At 49.2% G+C, this 15,012-nt stretch overlaps 5 protein-coding genes across 6 annotated transcripts; 4 read left to right on the plus strand and 1 right to left on the minus strand.

The window, feature by feature from the left end:
• Positions 1–257: 257 nt before the first annotated feature.
• Positions 258–1,679, plus strand: LOC108160616 (epimerase family protein SDR39U1). The gene is made up of 4 exons (XM_017294732.2): positions 258–367; positions 439–881; positions 936–1,166; positions 1,237–1,679. Exons 1-4 carry the CDS (start codon positions 346–348, stop codon positions 1,429–1,431), a joined length of 891 nt encoding a protein of 296 aa, XP_017150221.1. The 5' UTR covers positions 258–345; the 3' UTR covers positions 1,432–1,679.
• Positions 1,680–2,066: 387 nt separating this feature from the next.
• Positions 2,067–3,035, plus strand: LOC108160617 (general odorant-binding protein 67). Its single transcript, XM_017294733.2, has 3 exons — positions 2,067–2,172; positions 2,267–2,470; positions 2,535–3,035. The coding sequence occupies exons 1-3, from the start codon at positions 2,125–2,127 to the stop codon at positions 2,922–2,924; spliced, it is 642 nt and encodes a 213-aa protein (XP_017150222.1). The 5' UTR covers positions 2,067–2,124; the 3' UTR covers positions 2,925–3,035.
• Positions 3,036–3,106: 71 nt separating this feature from the next.
• Positions 3,107–4,372, plus strand: LOC108160615. The gene is made up of 2 exons (XM_017294731.2): positions 3,107–3,585; positions 3,641–4,372. The coding sequence occupies exons 1-2, from the start codon at positions 3,138–3,140 to the stop codon at positions 4,282–4,284; spliced, it is 1,092 nt and encodes a 363-aa protein (XP_017150220.1). The 5' UTR covers positions 3,107–3,137; the 3' UTR covers positions 4,285–4,372.
• Positions 4,373–4,426: 54 nt separating this feature from the next.
• On the minus strand, positions 4,427–6,356 carry LOC108158179 (putative uncharacterized protein DDB_G0294196). The gene is made up of 3 exons (XM_017290396.2): positions 6,147–6,356; positions 5,497–5,680; positions 4,427–5,431 (listed from the first exon to the last, which is right to left on the minus strand). The coding sequence occupies exons 1-3, from the start codon at positions 6,214–6,216 to the stop codon at positions 4,540–4,542; spliced, it is 1,146 nt and encodes a 381-aa protein (XP_017145885.1). The 5' UTR covers positions 6,217–6,356; the 3' UTR covers positions 4,427–4,539.
• Positions 6,357–8,657: 2,301 nt separating this feature from the next.
• Positions 8,658–14,890, plus strand: LOC108159166 (nucleoporin NUP188 homolog). Of its 2 annotated transcripts, none has more exons than XM_017292192.2 (8): positions 8,658–8,778; positions 8,839–10,076; positions 10,133–10,242; positions 10,303–11,267; positions 11,327–13,394; positions 13,456–13,610; positions 13,685–13,868; positions 13,954–14,890. In XM_017292192.2, exons 1-8 carry the CDS (start codon positions 8,753–8,755, stop codon positions 14,821–14,823), a joined length of 5,616 nt encoding a protein of 1,871 aa, XP_017147681.1. In that variant the 5' UTR covers positions 8,658–8,752; the 3' UTR covers positions 14,824–14,890. The 2 variants fall into 2 exon arrangements, with proteins under 2 accessions (XP_017147681.1, XP_017147680.1); XM_017292191.2 differs by having other exon boundaries at positions 8,753–8,778; positions 13,685–13,898.
• The last annotated feature ends 122 nt before the right edge of the window (positions 14,891–15,012 follow it).

Here is a 15,012-nt window from a genome sequence, read left to right on the forward strand (position 1 = left end):
TAATGGTATATTTTATAATTTCAACAATCTATTAAATTTCATTTTCAAAGGGTATAGAAATCCAATAAAAGCAAATATTTAGAATAGGCCAGTCAAGTAGAAAAATTTATTCATCAATGGGCTAAAATTATGTGGGCATGGCTAAATGTTCTATATAGCTGATAATATTCGACGGAAGATCAAAAACGAAGAATATGTAAAATATAACTTGAATTCGTCAGTATATTTACGGTGCATTTGGAAAATAAGACGGTATATTTTGGTATATAAATATCCGTGGTCAGATCAGCTGTTTTTTGTGTCGTAACTTGGGAGAATTCTTAAGAATTTAAATAATAGCCGCAAATGTCCAAGCACACGTTGATAGGTACGTTCAATGTGGGACCCAGGACTGGAGCCAGGTGAATTAATCGGCGTTCTCGCTTATCCTGCTGTCAGGTGGCGGCACGGGGTTCATTGGCAAGAACCTGTCGAAGCTTTTGTCCCTCAAGGGCTATGATGTGACAGTCATTTCCCGGATGCCCGGGCCGAAGCGCATTACCTGGCACGAGCTGGAGAAGAATGGCATACCGAACAGTGTGAACTCCGTGGTCAATGTCACTGGCCAGAATGTATTAGATCCGTCACGCCGCTGGACGCCCGGCTTCCAGCAGAACGTGTGGAACTCTCGCATCAACTCGTCCAAGGCTCTGGCCAATGCCCTGACCGCTGCCCCTCAGGTCACTTCCTTTGTGAATCTCTGCGGCGTGAGCTCTTACCCGCCATCCGCCACGAAGATCTACACAGAGGACGATAAGGTCGAGGGCTTCGACTACATGTCCCGACTGTGCCTGGCTTGGGAGGAGGCGGCACATACTGGAGGCGAGCAGAACTGTAGAACTGTGAGTGAGCAGAGAACTCTATAATCATATTAATACAATATTGTTCGTTTCCAGGCCATAGTGCGCACGGGAGCAGTGGTTGGACTTGGCGGCGGTATGATTGAGTCAATCTGGTTGCCCTTCAAGCTGGGCGTTGGCGGTCCCCTAGGCACTGGCCAGCAGATCATGCCGTGGATTCACATGCTGGACCTTTGCAGTCTTATACAGCACATCATAGAGAAGTGCGAGTCGGGCGTGTTCAATGGCGTTGCTCCAGAGATAGTCACTAGCAAGGAATTCTCCAAGGTAAGCGTTTGCTATTCTGAGATCCTATTTGACCTGTAACTAATGGCTATCCTATCTGATCTCTCCTCAGGCCTTTGCCAGCGCACTGAACCGACCTTGCATCTTCAATGTGCCCGAGTTTGTGGTCCAGGCGATCTTTGGCAAGGAACGTTCGGCCCTCCTATTGAGCGGTGCGAAAATCCAGCCCAAGAAGGCTCTGGCCTCTGGTTTCCAGTTCAAATATCCCACGGCCAAGGCTGCCTGTGCGCAGTTGGTGGGAAAGTGAGGGGGGATGTGCAGAGGACTACATGGAATACCATTGGCCTCAGTTGTGGTTTAGTTAAAGGAACCCTGTCCTTGTATATTATATAGAAAGTGGCAAGCGAAAATTAAAACGGATTTCTGCCAGTGCAGATCTATGAATCATACCGAGATAATGGAGCCTAAAAAGTCCCATTTAATTTGTTTACTCATTAGGTTTTGGCACCAATTTTTTGCTGTTGTCGCATTATATCTCATTATTGGTTTAATTTATTTCACAACAAAGATAATTATTTTAATCGAAACGTATGTACGACAGACATGTTCCCGCAAACTAGCCAAAACCAAGCGATAATCTTAGCTTTCGGGTGGCACAATGCGGCACGGCACGAGAATGTCTACAAGGAAATTCCCGTCGAATTTAATAGCGGAGTGTGAATAATGCGAGATCGATCGGACAAACAGAGCCCTTTGCTGACTTTGGACAATTGAAATAATTACGGACAACAAAAAACAATTTCAGAATTGGCAAAAATAAAAAGGTTAATTGACTTGCACAACGAACACGAATCGCAGTATACACACATAATTATAACCATCAATCAGTATTAAATGAACATATCGTTTTTTTTCTCCTATCGTCCGTCCGGATGTTCTATAAATTCATGGCTTCCATGAGGTTGAAGCTTAGTGTAGTTTGAAGCTGCAAAACCGCAAAATGCTCTCCAGAACACAGCTTTTACTGGTCGTCGTCGGGTTCTGCCTGGTATGTCTATGATGACTGCACAGCCGAGTGCTAACACGCGAATGAATACCAGCTAACGAGCTCAGCTCTGGTCTGCTCCAAACTCTATTAACAGAACGCAGCCGCTTTAGGAGATGTGGACTGCAGCAAGAGGCCCAAGTTTGTCGATCCGAAGACATGCTGCCCCATGCCGGACTTCATCACTGCAGAGCTGAAGGAGAAGTGCAAGTCGTTCGACATGACACCCCCACCCAGGCCCACTGATGCCAGCGGTTCGTTCGAGAGCAAACGTCGTCACCACCATCCACATCCCCCACCGGTAAGGTTCTGGGCCCGAATGTAATCCATGGGTAATGGAACTGATTAACGCATTAACCTTCTAGTGCCTGATGGAGTGCATCTTTAATGAGACGGGCATCTATCAGAACCGGCGTCTGGACGAGACCAAGCTCGAGAGCTACATCAATGTGGTGTTCGCTGACAGCACGGATCTCCAAAATGTTGCCACGCAGGCGTTCGTCACCTGTGCCGAAAAGGTGGCCGATTTCGAGGCCAAGTTGAGTACCGAGCGTCCACGCCCATCTCCGCCACCGGGCATGCCCGTCTGCGCCCACGATGCCGGCCACCTGATGGGCTGTGTCTTCAAGAATATGATGAAAAACTGCCCCGACTCCATCAGGAACGACGACCAAGAGTGCACTGATTTGCGCGAATTCTTTATCAACTGCAAGCCACCTCGCGGTGGTCCACCATTCTCATCCGAGAAGGCCTAGACTCTCAAGGAACACTTTTAAAAGCTCCTAAGGGAGTGCATCATCAGGCAGGACACTTAATGTTCCCCCAACAGATTTAGGGCACGCGACCCAATAAATTTTAAAGCTCAACCTTCTGTTCCTTCCTTTGTGCCTCTTATCGCCATGTTGCACGTCTGGGCGCGCACTGAATTAGAAAATTAGATTTCCTCAAAGCAATTGCTTATCGCGCGCATGTGCGAGGCGAACCACATTATCCGTTGGGCTCCTGGGCGACGGATTCATTCAAGTTCCGTCCGGCCGCGGGTAAAGAACATGGAAAAGGAGCTGCACGAATTCTTTGGGGATTGCCGGAAACAGGAGTTTAGTGCCAAGGAAATGCGCACCATATGCCAACCTCTGATCTGGCAGATACGCTTGGCCAAGGTCCAACGATGGCTGCTCCTTTTGCTTCCACTGTTTTTGGTTTGTCTGCTTTGGTTGTACTGCGACACCTTCGCCTGGTGGGCGAGTGCTTTCGGAAGACTGCTGCTGGTGCAGGTGCTGCCCTTCTGGGACTGGACTCCACACTACAATGGAAAGTGCCTGATCCCGCGTGGCGAGCAGCGTGTGGTGACGCAGGCTCCAGCTCTGGGAAGGCATGAGACTCTGTGGGAGAACTGCGTGCTCTGCGAGTCGCTGGGTGAGTGGTGAATCAAAAATGCCATATAAGTCTGATCTGTCCAATTTCCAAGCAGAGGGCATAGCCACCGCATCCAATGTCAGCTACTCAATGCTGGAGTCGCAGTTCCTGGAACGCGGCCTACCCGTCATTGTCACTGATATCGATCTGACAACGGATCTGGATAGCCTGCTGTGGCTCATAGACGACAAGGCGCCAGAGGTGATCTCCAGCGAGGCCTGCGACGTGTCCAGTAATCTCCTGCTGCGAAAGCTCTTCAGCGTAGATGCGGCTTTGCAGAAGATTCGCTCCCTCCAGGCCCAGCCATCAACTGCCTGGCATCTCCAGCTGCGCAACTGCCAGTGGAGGGCGGTGAAGGCGTCACGGCTCTTCCTAGAGCGACCCTACTTCTATCCCTTGCACCTGGAACCCTACTACTCCAGCTGGCTGCTGATATCGCACCAGCAGTGGCGGCCCCAGGCGGAGATCGACGTGCGTGGCCTGGTCTTTATTCAGCAGTTAAGCGGACACTTTGAGCTGGAGCTCCGACCCAAGGAGCCCTGTGATGACGGCCAGTGTCCCCGTCTAATGATGCGCCTCAATGCAGGCGAGGGTATGCTCTTCTCCACAGACTTGTGGCGCCTCAGCTATGGTCTGCAGAAGCCCGACCCAAAGCAGAGTTCGATTGCCAGTATTTTCGAGGTGGACTGGCAGTTATAAATACAAATACTACTACACCTATAAGATAGCACTGGAGTTATGTTACAGCTTTTATGGCCATATTAAATTATTTCCATCGTTACCTCTAGCACTATTCTAAACCGATCACTATTCCTCCCAGAAATATGACCTAGCAGATGGATCGAATTTGATAGTTTGCCGAAATTGTATTTACACCTGACCAGAAACGCCAGAAACATTCAGAAGGAGGCTACACATCAAAATTACAGATATAACTACGATAGGAAGAAAGATCTAAGCACGTCGGCACTTGGCCTCCACGAGCTTCTGCAGAGTGCCCGTCAGACTGTTTATGGCGTCGATCTTCATCCGCTCGATACGCTCCTGCTGCACCATGGACATCTTCTGGATTTGCACCTGCTCCCGCTGCAGGCTCCGCTGCAGGTCAATTTTCTCGCGCTCCAGGTCGAGCTTGCGCTCGAAGTAGTCCCTCCACCAGACGTCGTCCGTCAGTGGCTGGACATGCGGCTGTGTCATCTCGAACATCTTTCCGTTGGTCGTCTCCAGCTGCTGGCTGCTATCGTTGGTGCGCTCCGCCTCGGCAGCCTGATCCGCATCGTACTCGAGCTTCGGTTGACGGACCTCGGAGAGACTATTGCTGCTGTCCTCATCGAAATCGTCGTTGGACTTGCTGTCCATATTCATTTGATCCTGCAGCAGCACCTGATCCACCGGCGTAATGTACGGCTGTCCCTCCTTCAACTGCGGCTGCATTTGCAGCGTGATCTTTGGAGTTCCGGGCTTTGTCTGGAATGCTGCCAGCTCTGATGGTGGCTGTTGCAGTTGCATTTGTAACTGCGGTTGCTGTTGCTGTTGCTGCTGCTGATACGTCTGCTGCTGTTGCTGCTGCTGTTCCTGCTGGATTGGTGGTTGAACCTGTGGCTGCTGTGGCTGTGGTGCCGGATTGGACTGCTGGGACATGTCGGCCTTCTTGCCTTGCAAGTACTTGAACATCTCCTCGAAGAACTCCCAGTGGACGTAGCCAGACACATACTTCTTGGTCAGATTCTTGTTGTACGTGATGAGGATGTTGTGCCACTTCTTCTGCACTTTGGCGGCACTGTACCGGAATCCCAGTCGCTGCAATTGGCGTGTGCAGTGCAGCCAGAGGGCTGTTCGCTTCTGCCTGTAATGCCGGTAATCTATTATTACAATGAACATTACCAATGGCTGCACTGAGTGTAAACATACCTGCCCTCCGTGAAGTTTCCCTCCATGGGGCCGCGTATGTGGATCAGGGCGCGGGTGGCATCTGTGGTCCAGGCACGCTCGTACGGGCCACGTCCCAGGCTGTTGGCGCTGCCCGGCAACTCGGCCTCCTCCAGCAGGCACTCATCGTCCAGCTCATCCAAGTCGGTGTCGCTGATTTGGTAGGCTGAAAGCGGAAACGGAAACAGAAATCCAAAGATGAACAAATGACTCCACAAAAACTTGTTGCTTTTGCAACCAGATGGCAGCACCGGCGCTCTCTCAGCATCCTGCTCCTTCCAGGCACACAAGCACGCACACACTGAGCTCTCTCTCTCTTCTTCCCAGTGTTTGCTTTCTCTCTTTCTCGTTTCGACCTTACCACCCACCACCAGCCCACATCCTAGCAAGGGAATAGCCTTCTAGCTCTGGCTGATGGTACTGCGGCTTAAGTACATCATAGCCTCAGCCTCAGCCGCAGCCTCAGCACAGACCCGTCCCTCTCCTCCTTTTCACTTTCACATACACAATTCGAAAGAAAGTTTCGAGCCATAGATGATAGATAGTTTTACATTGTACATACATATATGTATTGTATGTACATACGTATCTGCAATGGATTGCAAGTGCACCTGGATGGTTTGAGGACTTACGTTCATTTTCGTCTATGTTACTATTTCCATTGCTTGGCACATTGGCTCCATTCAATTGAATTTGAGCCATTTTATTGGTGATTTGGTTTCCGTATCACTATGCCCCGATACACTCAATATTCACTCATGTGGGTATATGATTTTTTTCTCAGCCGCCAGCCTTTCGGATTAGACCTTATGCCTGTCAATAGTTTTCTGTTACTAACAGGACATTTTGCTGGCCGCAGCTTCCAGGCGAAAATTCGGAAATTCGCCTGCGCCTACTCTCCGTCTCTCTCTCGCTTCTGCTTGGCCTCTCTCTCGCCAGCTCAGATCTGTGGAGTGTGGAAGCTGCAGCTAGAGAAACAGCATAGTGTGGCACACGAGTATCTAGACCAGCGCTGGGCTGTGGGTGGGTGGGTCGTGGGTGGTTCAGCATCTGCGCACTCTGCACACCTTGGCAGGTCTTTAAGCTGCAGCCACCTCCCTGTTTTGTTATGATGGAATGTCTAACGTAAGTAGTTCTAGTCCGGCTGCATGGGAAGTTTGATTCTTTGCTTTGCTCTTATTAAGTATAAAAGTAATTAAAGTACTCAATTTTCTGAAGCTTATCTTTTTGCAGTCATCCAGAGAAATGAGAAATGTTTCCTCATCATGTTAACTTTTATCCTGTTTTTGGTAATTTCAAAAACCAGTTCTCTGTTCTCCTATAAATCTATATTATATACATATTTTTATATAGAACGTTTTTTGCTACGTTTTAATATCTTTCTCTTTTCAAACTGTAACGAACATTTCAAATTTGACACAACTTCATATTGGTCGAATTGGTCTGACAGCATCCAAGCCGCGAAACAGCGCGTGCGTTTTTGGTTTTCTGGTATCTTAGAAATTGTGGATTTTCGACCTTTGTGGAGGCAGAAAGTTTTGAAATACACTTGTTACAGTGACATATCACAGAGGTCTGGATACAAAATGTCGTTGCTCTAGCTCTTATAGTCTCTGAGCACTAGGGGCTCATAGGGACGGACAGACGGACAGACAGACTTGGCTCAATCGACTCGGCTATTGATGCTGATCAAGAATATATATACTTTATAGGGTCGGAAACGCTTCCTTCTGGACGTTACACACATCCACTTTCACCACAAATCTAATATGCCCCTATACTCATTTTGAGTATCGGGTAAAGAAAATAAATACAGACACACTGACTGAGTACCGGGTATAAATGTAGAGGGGCGGCCCTAGCTGCGGCTTACAACGTTTCAGCTCGTTTTAACTTTGCTTTGTCAAAGGCATACAATCTACTCGAATTCGTTTTAAGTCTTAATAAGTCTTAAAATGTTCTTGTATTTGCTTTAGTCAAACATGTGATAAAGCGAGGAAATAATGCACTCTAGCATATATGTAATCTCATTCTTTATTTAAATGAAAATAATTCATGTTGGCATAGCTGTATTTAAATACTAATTGAAATGCATGTATAAAATGGGGAGAGTGATTGGCTCATCACCTCAGTTGAATTCTCGCGTCGTCAAATCGAGTCTGCACAAAATGTTTTGTGGCCTTAAACAAGTCGTTTGCTGTCTTCTGATACTTCAGCAAGCACTGAACATTAAAGCTCAAGTGCCGATAGTTGTTGATCTATATCAAGATATTTTGCCCGGACTAGTATTCAAACTTTTAAATCCTGGATATCCTGGCAGTGTCGGTCCGTTCGGATTATACTATACTGCCGTGGCTGACAAGTTTCTCGAATATACCTTTTTTGTGCTATCCTGCAATATTAATCTACCGCAACCACCATGGGTGAGAAGTGACACGATCACTGAACATAGAACTAACAATTTTATTCCTCAGAACAATGGATTGTGCCTAAGTTCATCTATGATTGTGCTCAAAGGCTTATTACAGGTGCCAGAACGCTACTGCGGCATAGGGAAGTTTGAAATGACAACTACTGAACGCCGATTAACAATAAATGTGATTATTCTACCGGGTTTTACAGGGAAATTTCTATGTTATATCTATGTAGATCAGTATAATAATACTAATAGCACATTTGTCAGTAAACGGTAAATCGATAAAATGACGCATTAGAAGGTTTGGTCAAATGGCTATACTCTAGCCGTTTATCCATATATTTTTACAAATGATACCTTAAACGACGCTTAATTAATTAAAGCACCAAAAGAAAGATCAAAAAATCATTTTTATACTTTTCCTAAAAAGCTATATTTAGCAAAAAAAAAAAAAAATTGAATTAGAAAGCTTAATATTTTCCAGTCGCTAAGCTGAAGCTACAAAGTGTTTGGGTCTGATTTGGGACTTATTGAAATACACTCCACAAAAATGATGAAACTGGACGAGTTTTAGCGCAGCTCATATGAATATCGTGGGAATGTTGTTCCGCGGTTTAATTCAAGCGTTCACTTGTTTAAACAAAGCGGGGCCAAGTTCGTTTTTTTCGTCGGTATATGAACGGTATATTTTGAAGCTAGGAAAGTATATTCGGTATATTTCTGAGAGTCAGACCGTATATTAAATCCGCGGTCACACTGTGCAAAATTGCGCGTGTTTTGTTAATAAATTATAAAATTTAGTTTTAAGCGAGATCAAACACAATGCCCATTGTGGAAAAATATGTCATGTAAGTCCTAATAACCCTCAGTGGCGGATACAATCAATTAATCCCGACTGTCGCTTGCAGCAAAGACTGGAAGCGCCTTTGGCAAATGGTGTCCGGCATCCACCATGAAACTCCCAGGGACATAGTGCGGGAGGAGCTGATGAGTGTGTGCAGTGAACTGCAGGCCGGCGTGTTGCAGTTCAAGCCGAAGAGTGCATCAGATGTCCAGCTGGAAGCACTTTTGAGGGATAAGAAGCAGGAGAAACTGCTGTCGTTCACAGAGCGCCTACAAGACTTGCTCAACATCGAGTCGGCACAATGCTGGGAGATATTGTGTTACTATCTCACGCAAGAGTACCGCGGCTCCGCCAGTCTGCTGACCCAGCTGATTTCCACAGAGACGTCTATGGCCAAGCTGCTGGCGGATATAGTACACTACTACTCGCTGGAGCGCATGATTGTGCTGAAGATTGTGAAGAACCTGCTCGTTTTCTACAGTGTGCCCAACCACCCCTACCACAAGGAGTACCGCGAAGTAGTGGATAAGATAACGCTGACTCGCCTGCGGGACTCGTACTTCGATCAGCTGGAGAGTCTGATCGATGAGCAGCCGCCGCGAAAGCTGACGGCAGGCGAATGCTTTTACTCCACCGACAGTCTGAAGGCGTGGTCCGAGCGCAATTCTCGCGAGACCAAAGAAGTGCTGCACATCCTCCTACTGATGACCGAGCACTTGCCGATGGGGCTGGAACAGATCAAACGGCTCTTTTCGGTTTTCAAGCAGCACTCTTTTGGTCGCACGCACAAAAGCCTGAACGAGGGTAATGTCTTCCATCAGGAATTGAGGCGCAGTCTAATCTACTCTGAGATGGCGCTACTTCTAAGGTGTTTGGACTTCGAGGAGCCCCGCGAAAACTGCGATCTCATTGAGAAACTAGTCGGTTGCCTTGATGTAGATATAACCAGCATGTACCATCGCCAAGAGCATGGACCCCTGCTCCTGTTTTGGATGCTGATGCGTTTGCGAGGCACCAACGATGCCGATGATGCATCCAGTTTGCTTCGATGCCGACACCTTGGCAAGCGCGCCGTGGATCTTAAATGTTTTGTCGAGCTCCATTCGATTGTCACACATCCGATGTTCTCGGATGACAGTCTTCTGTCACGAATTGTACGCAAGACCGTCTACAACCAGGTGGGGTACTTGTGCGACCTGTTCGACGGTGACGGCAGCTGTGCCCGCTACGAGGGCATTTACGAGCTGCTATACGAGCTCTTGTCGTGGCCGCAGCTGGCCAAGGATTTCTGCACTCGTGAAGGTTCGTATTAGCATTTGAGTTTTTGGATACTATTGAAATTATCCTTTTGCTTTCAGATACTGGGGCGCGCTCGCTCTACACAACTCTGTTGGAGAACTTTCCCCTGGACTTTACGAATCTGGCCAAGCTGGGACAGGCGCTAACCAAAGGGGGACAACGGAACTATGTAAGCCATTCGTGCAGTATTTTTTTGTTCTAGTTTCCTAATTGTATGTGTAATAATTAGATCAAGAAACAGCTGGAGTCTTTGCCCATACTGGCGCTCATGTTCGACGAGAAAGTGCACAAACTGAATGAAGTGGACACGGATGAGTTTGAATTGACGGCCGGCGTTAGTCCCTATCCGGGCATAGACTTTAACATCCCCGTGGGCACCAGCTGCACGGCCATACAAGATCCGTCCGGTTGCTACATGCATTTCCGCACTCAAGTAAACTTCTTCGATGCCCTGCACCACGAGATGAACTGCCTGCTGAAAGAGACGGGCCATCTGCACGGCGACTTTGAGAGCAACGACCGCATTCGTCGCGTGGAGGCCGGCCTGAGGTTCCTGGAGTGCGCAGTGCAGCACACCCAATCGGTTGAAGCCATCAGTGCCGAGATGGTGCATCCCACCGAGATGTGCATTGATCTTCTGAACAAATTCAAGACCGTGCAGTGCCCCCCAGTGGGACTATTGTCCACATGCCTCAACGTTTGTACGGCGCTGCTGCCGCTAGTGGACGAAGAGATATTCACGCGCGTAAGCAACCTGGGCATCCTGCCCAGCATTTCTGATAGATCTGTGGAAGACTACAAGCTCTATGCTGGCGGCAGTGCCGCCTGCTTCCAGGCGCGCTTTCTTGGCTGCATCATAGACAATGTGGAGAAGAAACTCGAGCGCTACGACTTCCTGCTCTCCTACCTGGCCTTTCTGCGCACATATACGAAGCTCAAGCGCAATCGCTACATGCAGGTGGAGCTCCCTGGCCTGATCTTCGTGCTGCGCGATGTATTTCCCCACGTGCATGCCTGGCACTTCCGGTCGCATCAAGACAAGAACAAGATATACTTCGAGATTTTCAGCTACATCTGCGACATTCTCGACCTAATCAGCACCGGCAGTACTCCGAGGAGCGAGGACCGCGAGCTCCTCCTCAAAGTGTGCATCTATTCGCTGCTGAATCTCGAGAACGGCATGATTCTCCTCAGGTGAGGGTTTCCTTCGATTTGACTCTTTATTCAACTTTATTGATTCGGATTTCATTTAGGTTTGTGGGCGTAGGCAACTCCTATTTGCAGAACTCCATGGAACTGGAAACGAACTGGATGCAGCAGCAGCCGCAGGGCCTGACGATGCTAGTGCGTCTCTCCATGCGCATTCTAATGCAGTTGTTGCGACTGAAGGGTTCGGTGTATGGCGGCCACAAATCGCTCTCCCCGCTAGAAGCCTTGATATACACCCAGCCCAAGCAGAGGGACACGCTGCGTATCATTCCGACTGTGTGTAGTTATATGAGTAACATTTTCGACAGATGGCTGCCCATCCTGTCGTGTCGTCTGCTGAAGCGCATTGCCTTGGAGTTTAACATGTCGCTGCTGGCTTGTCTCGACATGGAGCCCGACCAGATCAGGCTGACCTTTATACAGAAGCTGCCGGACGAGCTGGAGAGCGATTCAATCAAGACAGCCATTCTGGAGCTGGTGGATGCCTGCATTGCAAAGCAGCCGGGCGTTACCGAGGCCTTTTTCAAAGTCAACTACGGCCAGGACAAGTGCTCGCGCTCGTTTTTCGGCAAGGAGTGTCAGCCGACCATTGGCGAGAGCATTGTCACGTACATGAAGGAGTTCCTCGATGCACTCGAGCAGGAGCCGCTCACCATACAACAGGCGCTCCCCAGAAAGATCATGAACATCTTCCACTCACTGTGGAAGCACAATCTCCAGATGCTGGTCAGTGATTTGCTGAAGGAGTCGAAATTCTGGCAAAGGCTCTGCTCGCCGCTGCTCTGCCAATTCGAGACGAATATCCGCGTCTACACCCAGATCCTCAACATTGTGTCCATCGAAGTCTACACGTGCAACGGAGAGAATGCCGCTCTCAAAGATGTGCTGACCAAGTTCTTTGAGATCAAACACTTCGGAGAGTGGCTCAACTATGTATTCGACATACCCAAGGCTCCCGCCGTTGCCAACTCGAGCTCCGATGAGCTGCCTGATTGGATTTGCTGCCTGCAGTCGTTCAAGGATCTGATTATCATAATGCTGAAAAAGCAGCCAAAGCTCATGAGCATCCCGGAGCCAGAATTCAAGCTGATGGCCAAAAAGTGCCTAGCCGTGTTGGTCGATCGTTCGCACTATCTGGAGGATATGCGTCCGTTTATAATGCTCGCAGAGCTGTATGTCTTCATTCTTCTGAAGCTGAACCACTCGTACACGAACAGTGACAAGGAGGACCGGGAGCTGATGGAGCATTTGCTGCAGCTGATGAGCCGCATCTGCTCCTGCTATGAAGACCTGCACGTGCGTGCCAAGGAGGCCTGTCTGGCCATCATCATCAAGAGCGCCCATCTCTACACGAGTCTGCTCATCCACGATTCGGCCATATCCCTGAGTTTCCTCAACTCTGTGGTCAGCATCATCTGTACCGAGCTGCAGAGCATGGAGAACTCGGTCAATCTGGATAGGAGGCAGTCGGTGGAAAATACGGACAGCACCGACAGCACCGACAGCACCACCAACTCTTTGATTCTGTGCCTCAATCTGCTCAAGACCGTGGCCACTATATTCAACAGCGAAGGACCCGGAAACTGGGACCTGCCCTTTGTGTCCGTCCGGCTATTTCAACGCCTTCTGCGCTGCATCGCCCACACTCTGCCGCTGCACAACAAACAAATGCTCACCGTCCACCTGCTGAACGTCCTCATCGTGTTCGCCAAGAGCCACTGCTCCGTGGAGTTTCTGCACTGCGATATCGGCGAATACTTGTGGCTTAGCCTTCAGCCGCCGCCCGAACTCGTCCAGGCCAAATACGAGTTCAACAAGCCCAAGGCTGATGCGGATTGCTGGACCCCGGAGCATTGGTGGCCCGTCTATGCCCGGGGCATTGAGCTCGTAAACATCATCTACGAAAAACATAAGGGTTGCTTCCTGAAAAATGCCCTTCAATTTGTGGACATACACGAAGTCTATCTGGTGGACGCCATGCTGCTGAGCAAGCAGTCGCTGGAGCCGGCTGCCATGCAGCTGATCAAGGCCGCCGTTTCACTGGTGGCCAGCCTGACGGAGCACCACATGGAATGGGCGCAGCAAAACAAAACGTCCCTTATGAATATAATGGTAAGAGAGTCGCATTGAAAGTCATTCAGTAAATAATTTTACCAATTTTCTCTACCCGTAGCGTGCGATGCAAACCCTGCTGTGCCACGTATCCACCCTGTTCCACCAACAGCGCAATCTGAAGTGTCTCCTGGCAGGGAGACACTGCCAACTGGAGATCCTACGCAGCACCGCGGCTATTGTAATTGACGATGACCTCATTGGCGCCTGCAACGAGTGAGTTGTGATTGTTTGTGGTTGTGGCCCCGGATTTGGCTAATATATATATCCCGTTTTTTGCACACGAATAGCCTTACAGACATCATCATCTACTGTACAAAGTCGCTGCTCAAATTTAGCCCTGATTTGATGGAACTAATCTGCTCCAGTGTCTACGAGCCGAGCAAATGGTCACCGCTACTCGACGTAAAGTTCGGAGCTCCTAAGATGAGCGAGCAAAATGTAACGTTAACCTTTACCATGATCCTGAATATGGTCAGCATTTATGTGAAGGCCCTGAATATGGTATGCTGCCCGTATACTTATTACGAATAGATCAATGATCTCTTTGAATCCACAGCAAAATCATGGCTTCAGCGAGGTGCCCCTCAACACCCTGCCCAATGTTAGCCAGGGTGGGGAGACTGCGGACAACGAAAGCGCATCACTACTCCAGACCAACCGAACTTTCTCCAAGACAATATCGAGCACCTCGATTGTATCCGTCAGTTGTCCCGCCAGCGAGCTGCTCTCGAACATGGATAGCCAACTGTGCCTGCTGGCACTGGAGCACTTGCTCATGTTCGTGGCGTCGCAGGGCATTTACATAATTCGGTCCACAAATCTGGAGCCGCGCTGGAAACAGATTGTGCGGCGAGACATCAATAGCGATCTTCTCTGCTTCCATGAGTTCGTGCGTCGCAAGGTGATCGCGGACAGTCGCGAGTCGCGTTCGCCCTGGCTGCGCCGCAAGCACGGGCTATTCAAGCTAAATTTTCTGGATCCGACTCGGAGCTCCAGCTCCCCCAGCAGCCGCAGCACCGATGTTGTCCGTCGCACCAACACCGCCCCTACAAACGAGCTGCGGGTGAATGTAGTGCGACGGCTGCATCTACAGCAGCAGCATCGCACTCCGTCTGCTGGCACGAATAACTTTGACATGACGCGCGACCTGAGCCCAATAGGAGCGGAGCACGGTCCGCCCGCCGCCCAGCACATGGCCACCTCGTCCACACCCCGCTCCAATGATCCGGAAGGTGACTTGGGCAGCAGAAAGCGCCTGTATCCGGGTGACAACTGCGTGTTGGATGATCTTGCCGCTATAGAAGTGCAGTACTTTCCCCCTCCGATGGAGCCCGGCTTCTGTGAGCAGTCCCAGGTGCAGCTGGTTGAGGAGGACTACCTCAAGCTGATGTCGCTGCTCTTCGTTGTGATACCGAGCAGTGAATGATCCATCTTTCCTCCTGTTTCTCGAGCATTTGCAGATAATTTTAATAAAGTTTCCACACATGCATACATTTCACACTAGTATGCGAGTGACGTCATGGCCATGACAAATGCCAAACGTAGCCGAGCCCCCAGGCAACGTCATTGACGAACGAGCACGTGCTAACAGACAGAAAGAGAGAGAGAGAGAGAG

This window comes from Drosophila miranda, chromosome 3, assembly GCF_003369915.1.
Source record: "Drosophila miranda strain MSH22 chromosome 3, D.miranda_PacBio2.1, whole genome shotgun sequence".
In the NCBI taxonomy this organism is placed as follows: domain Eukaryota; kingdom Metazoa; phylum Arthropoda; class Insecta; order Diptera; family Drosophilidae; genus Drosophila; species Drosophila miranda.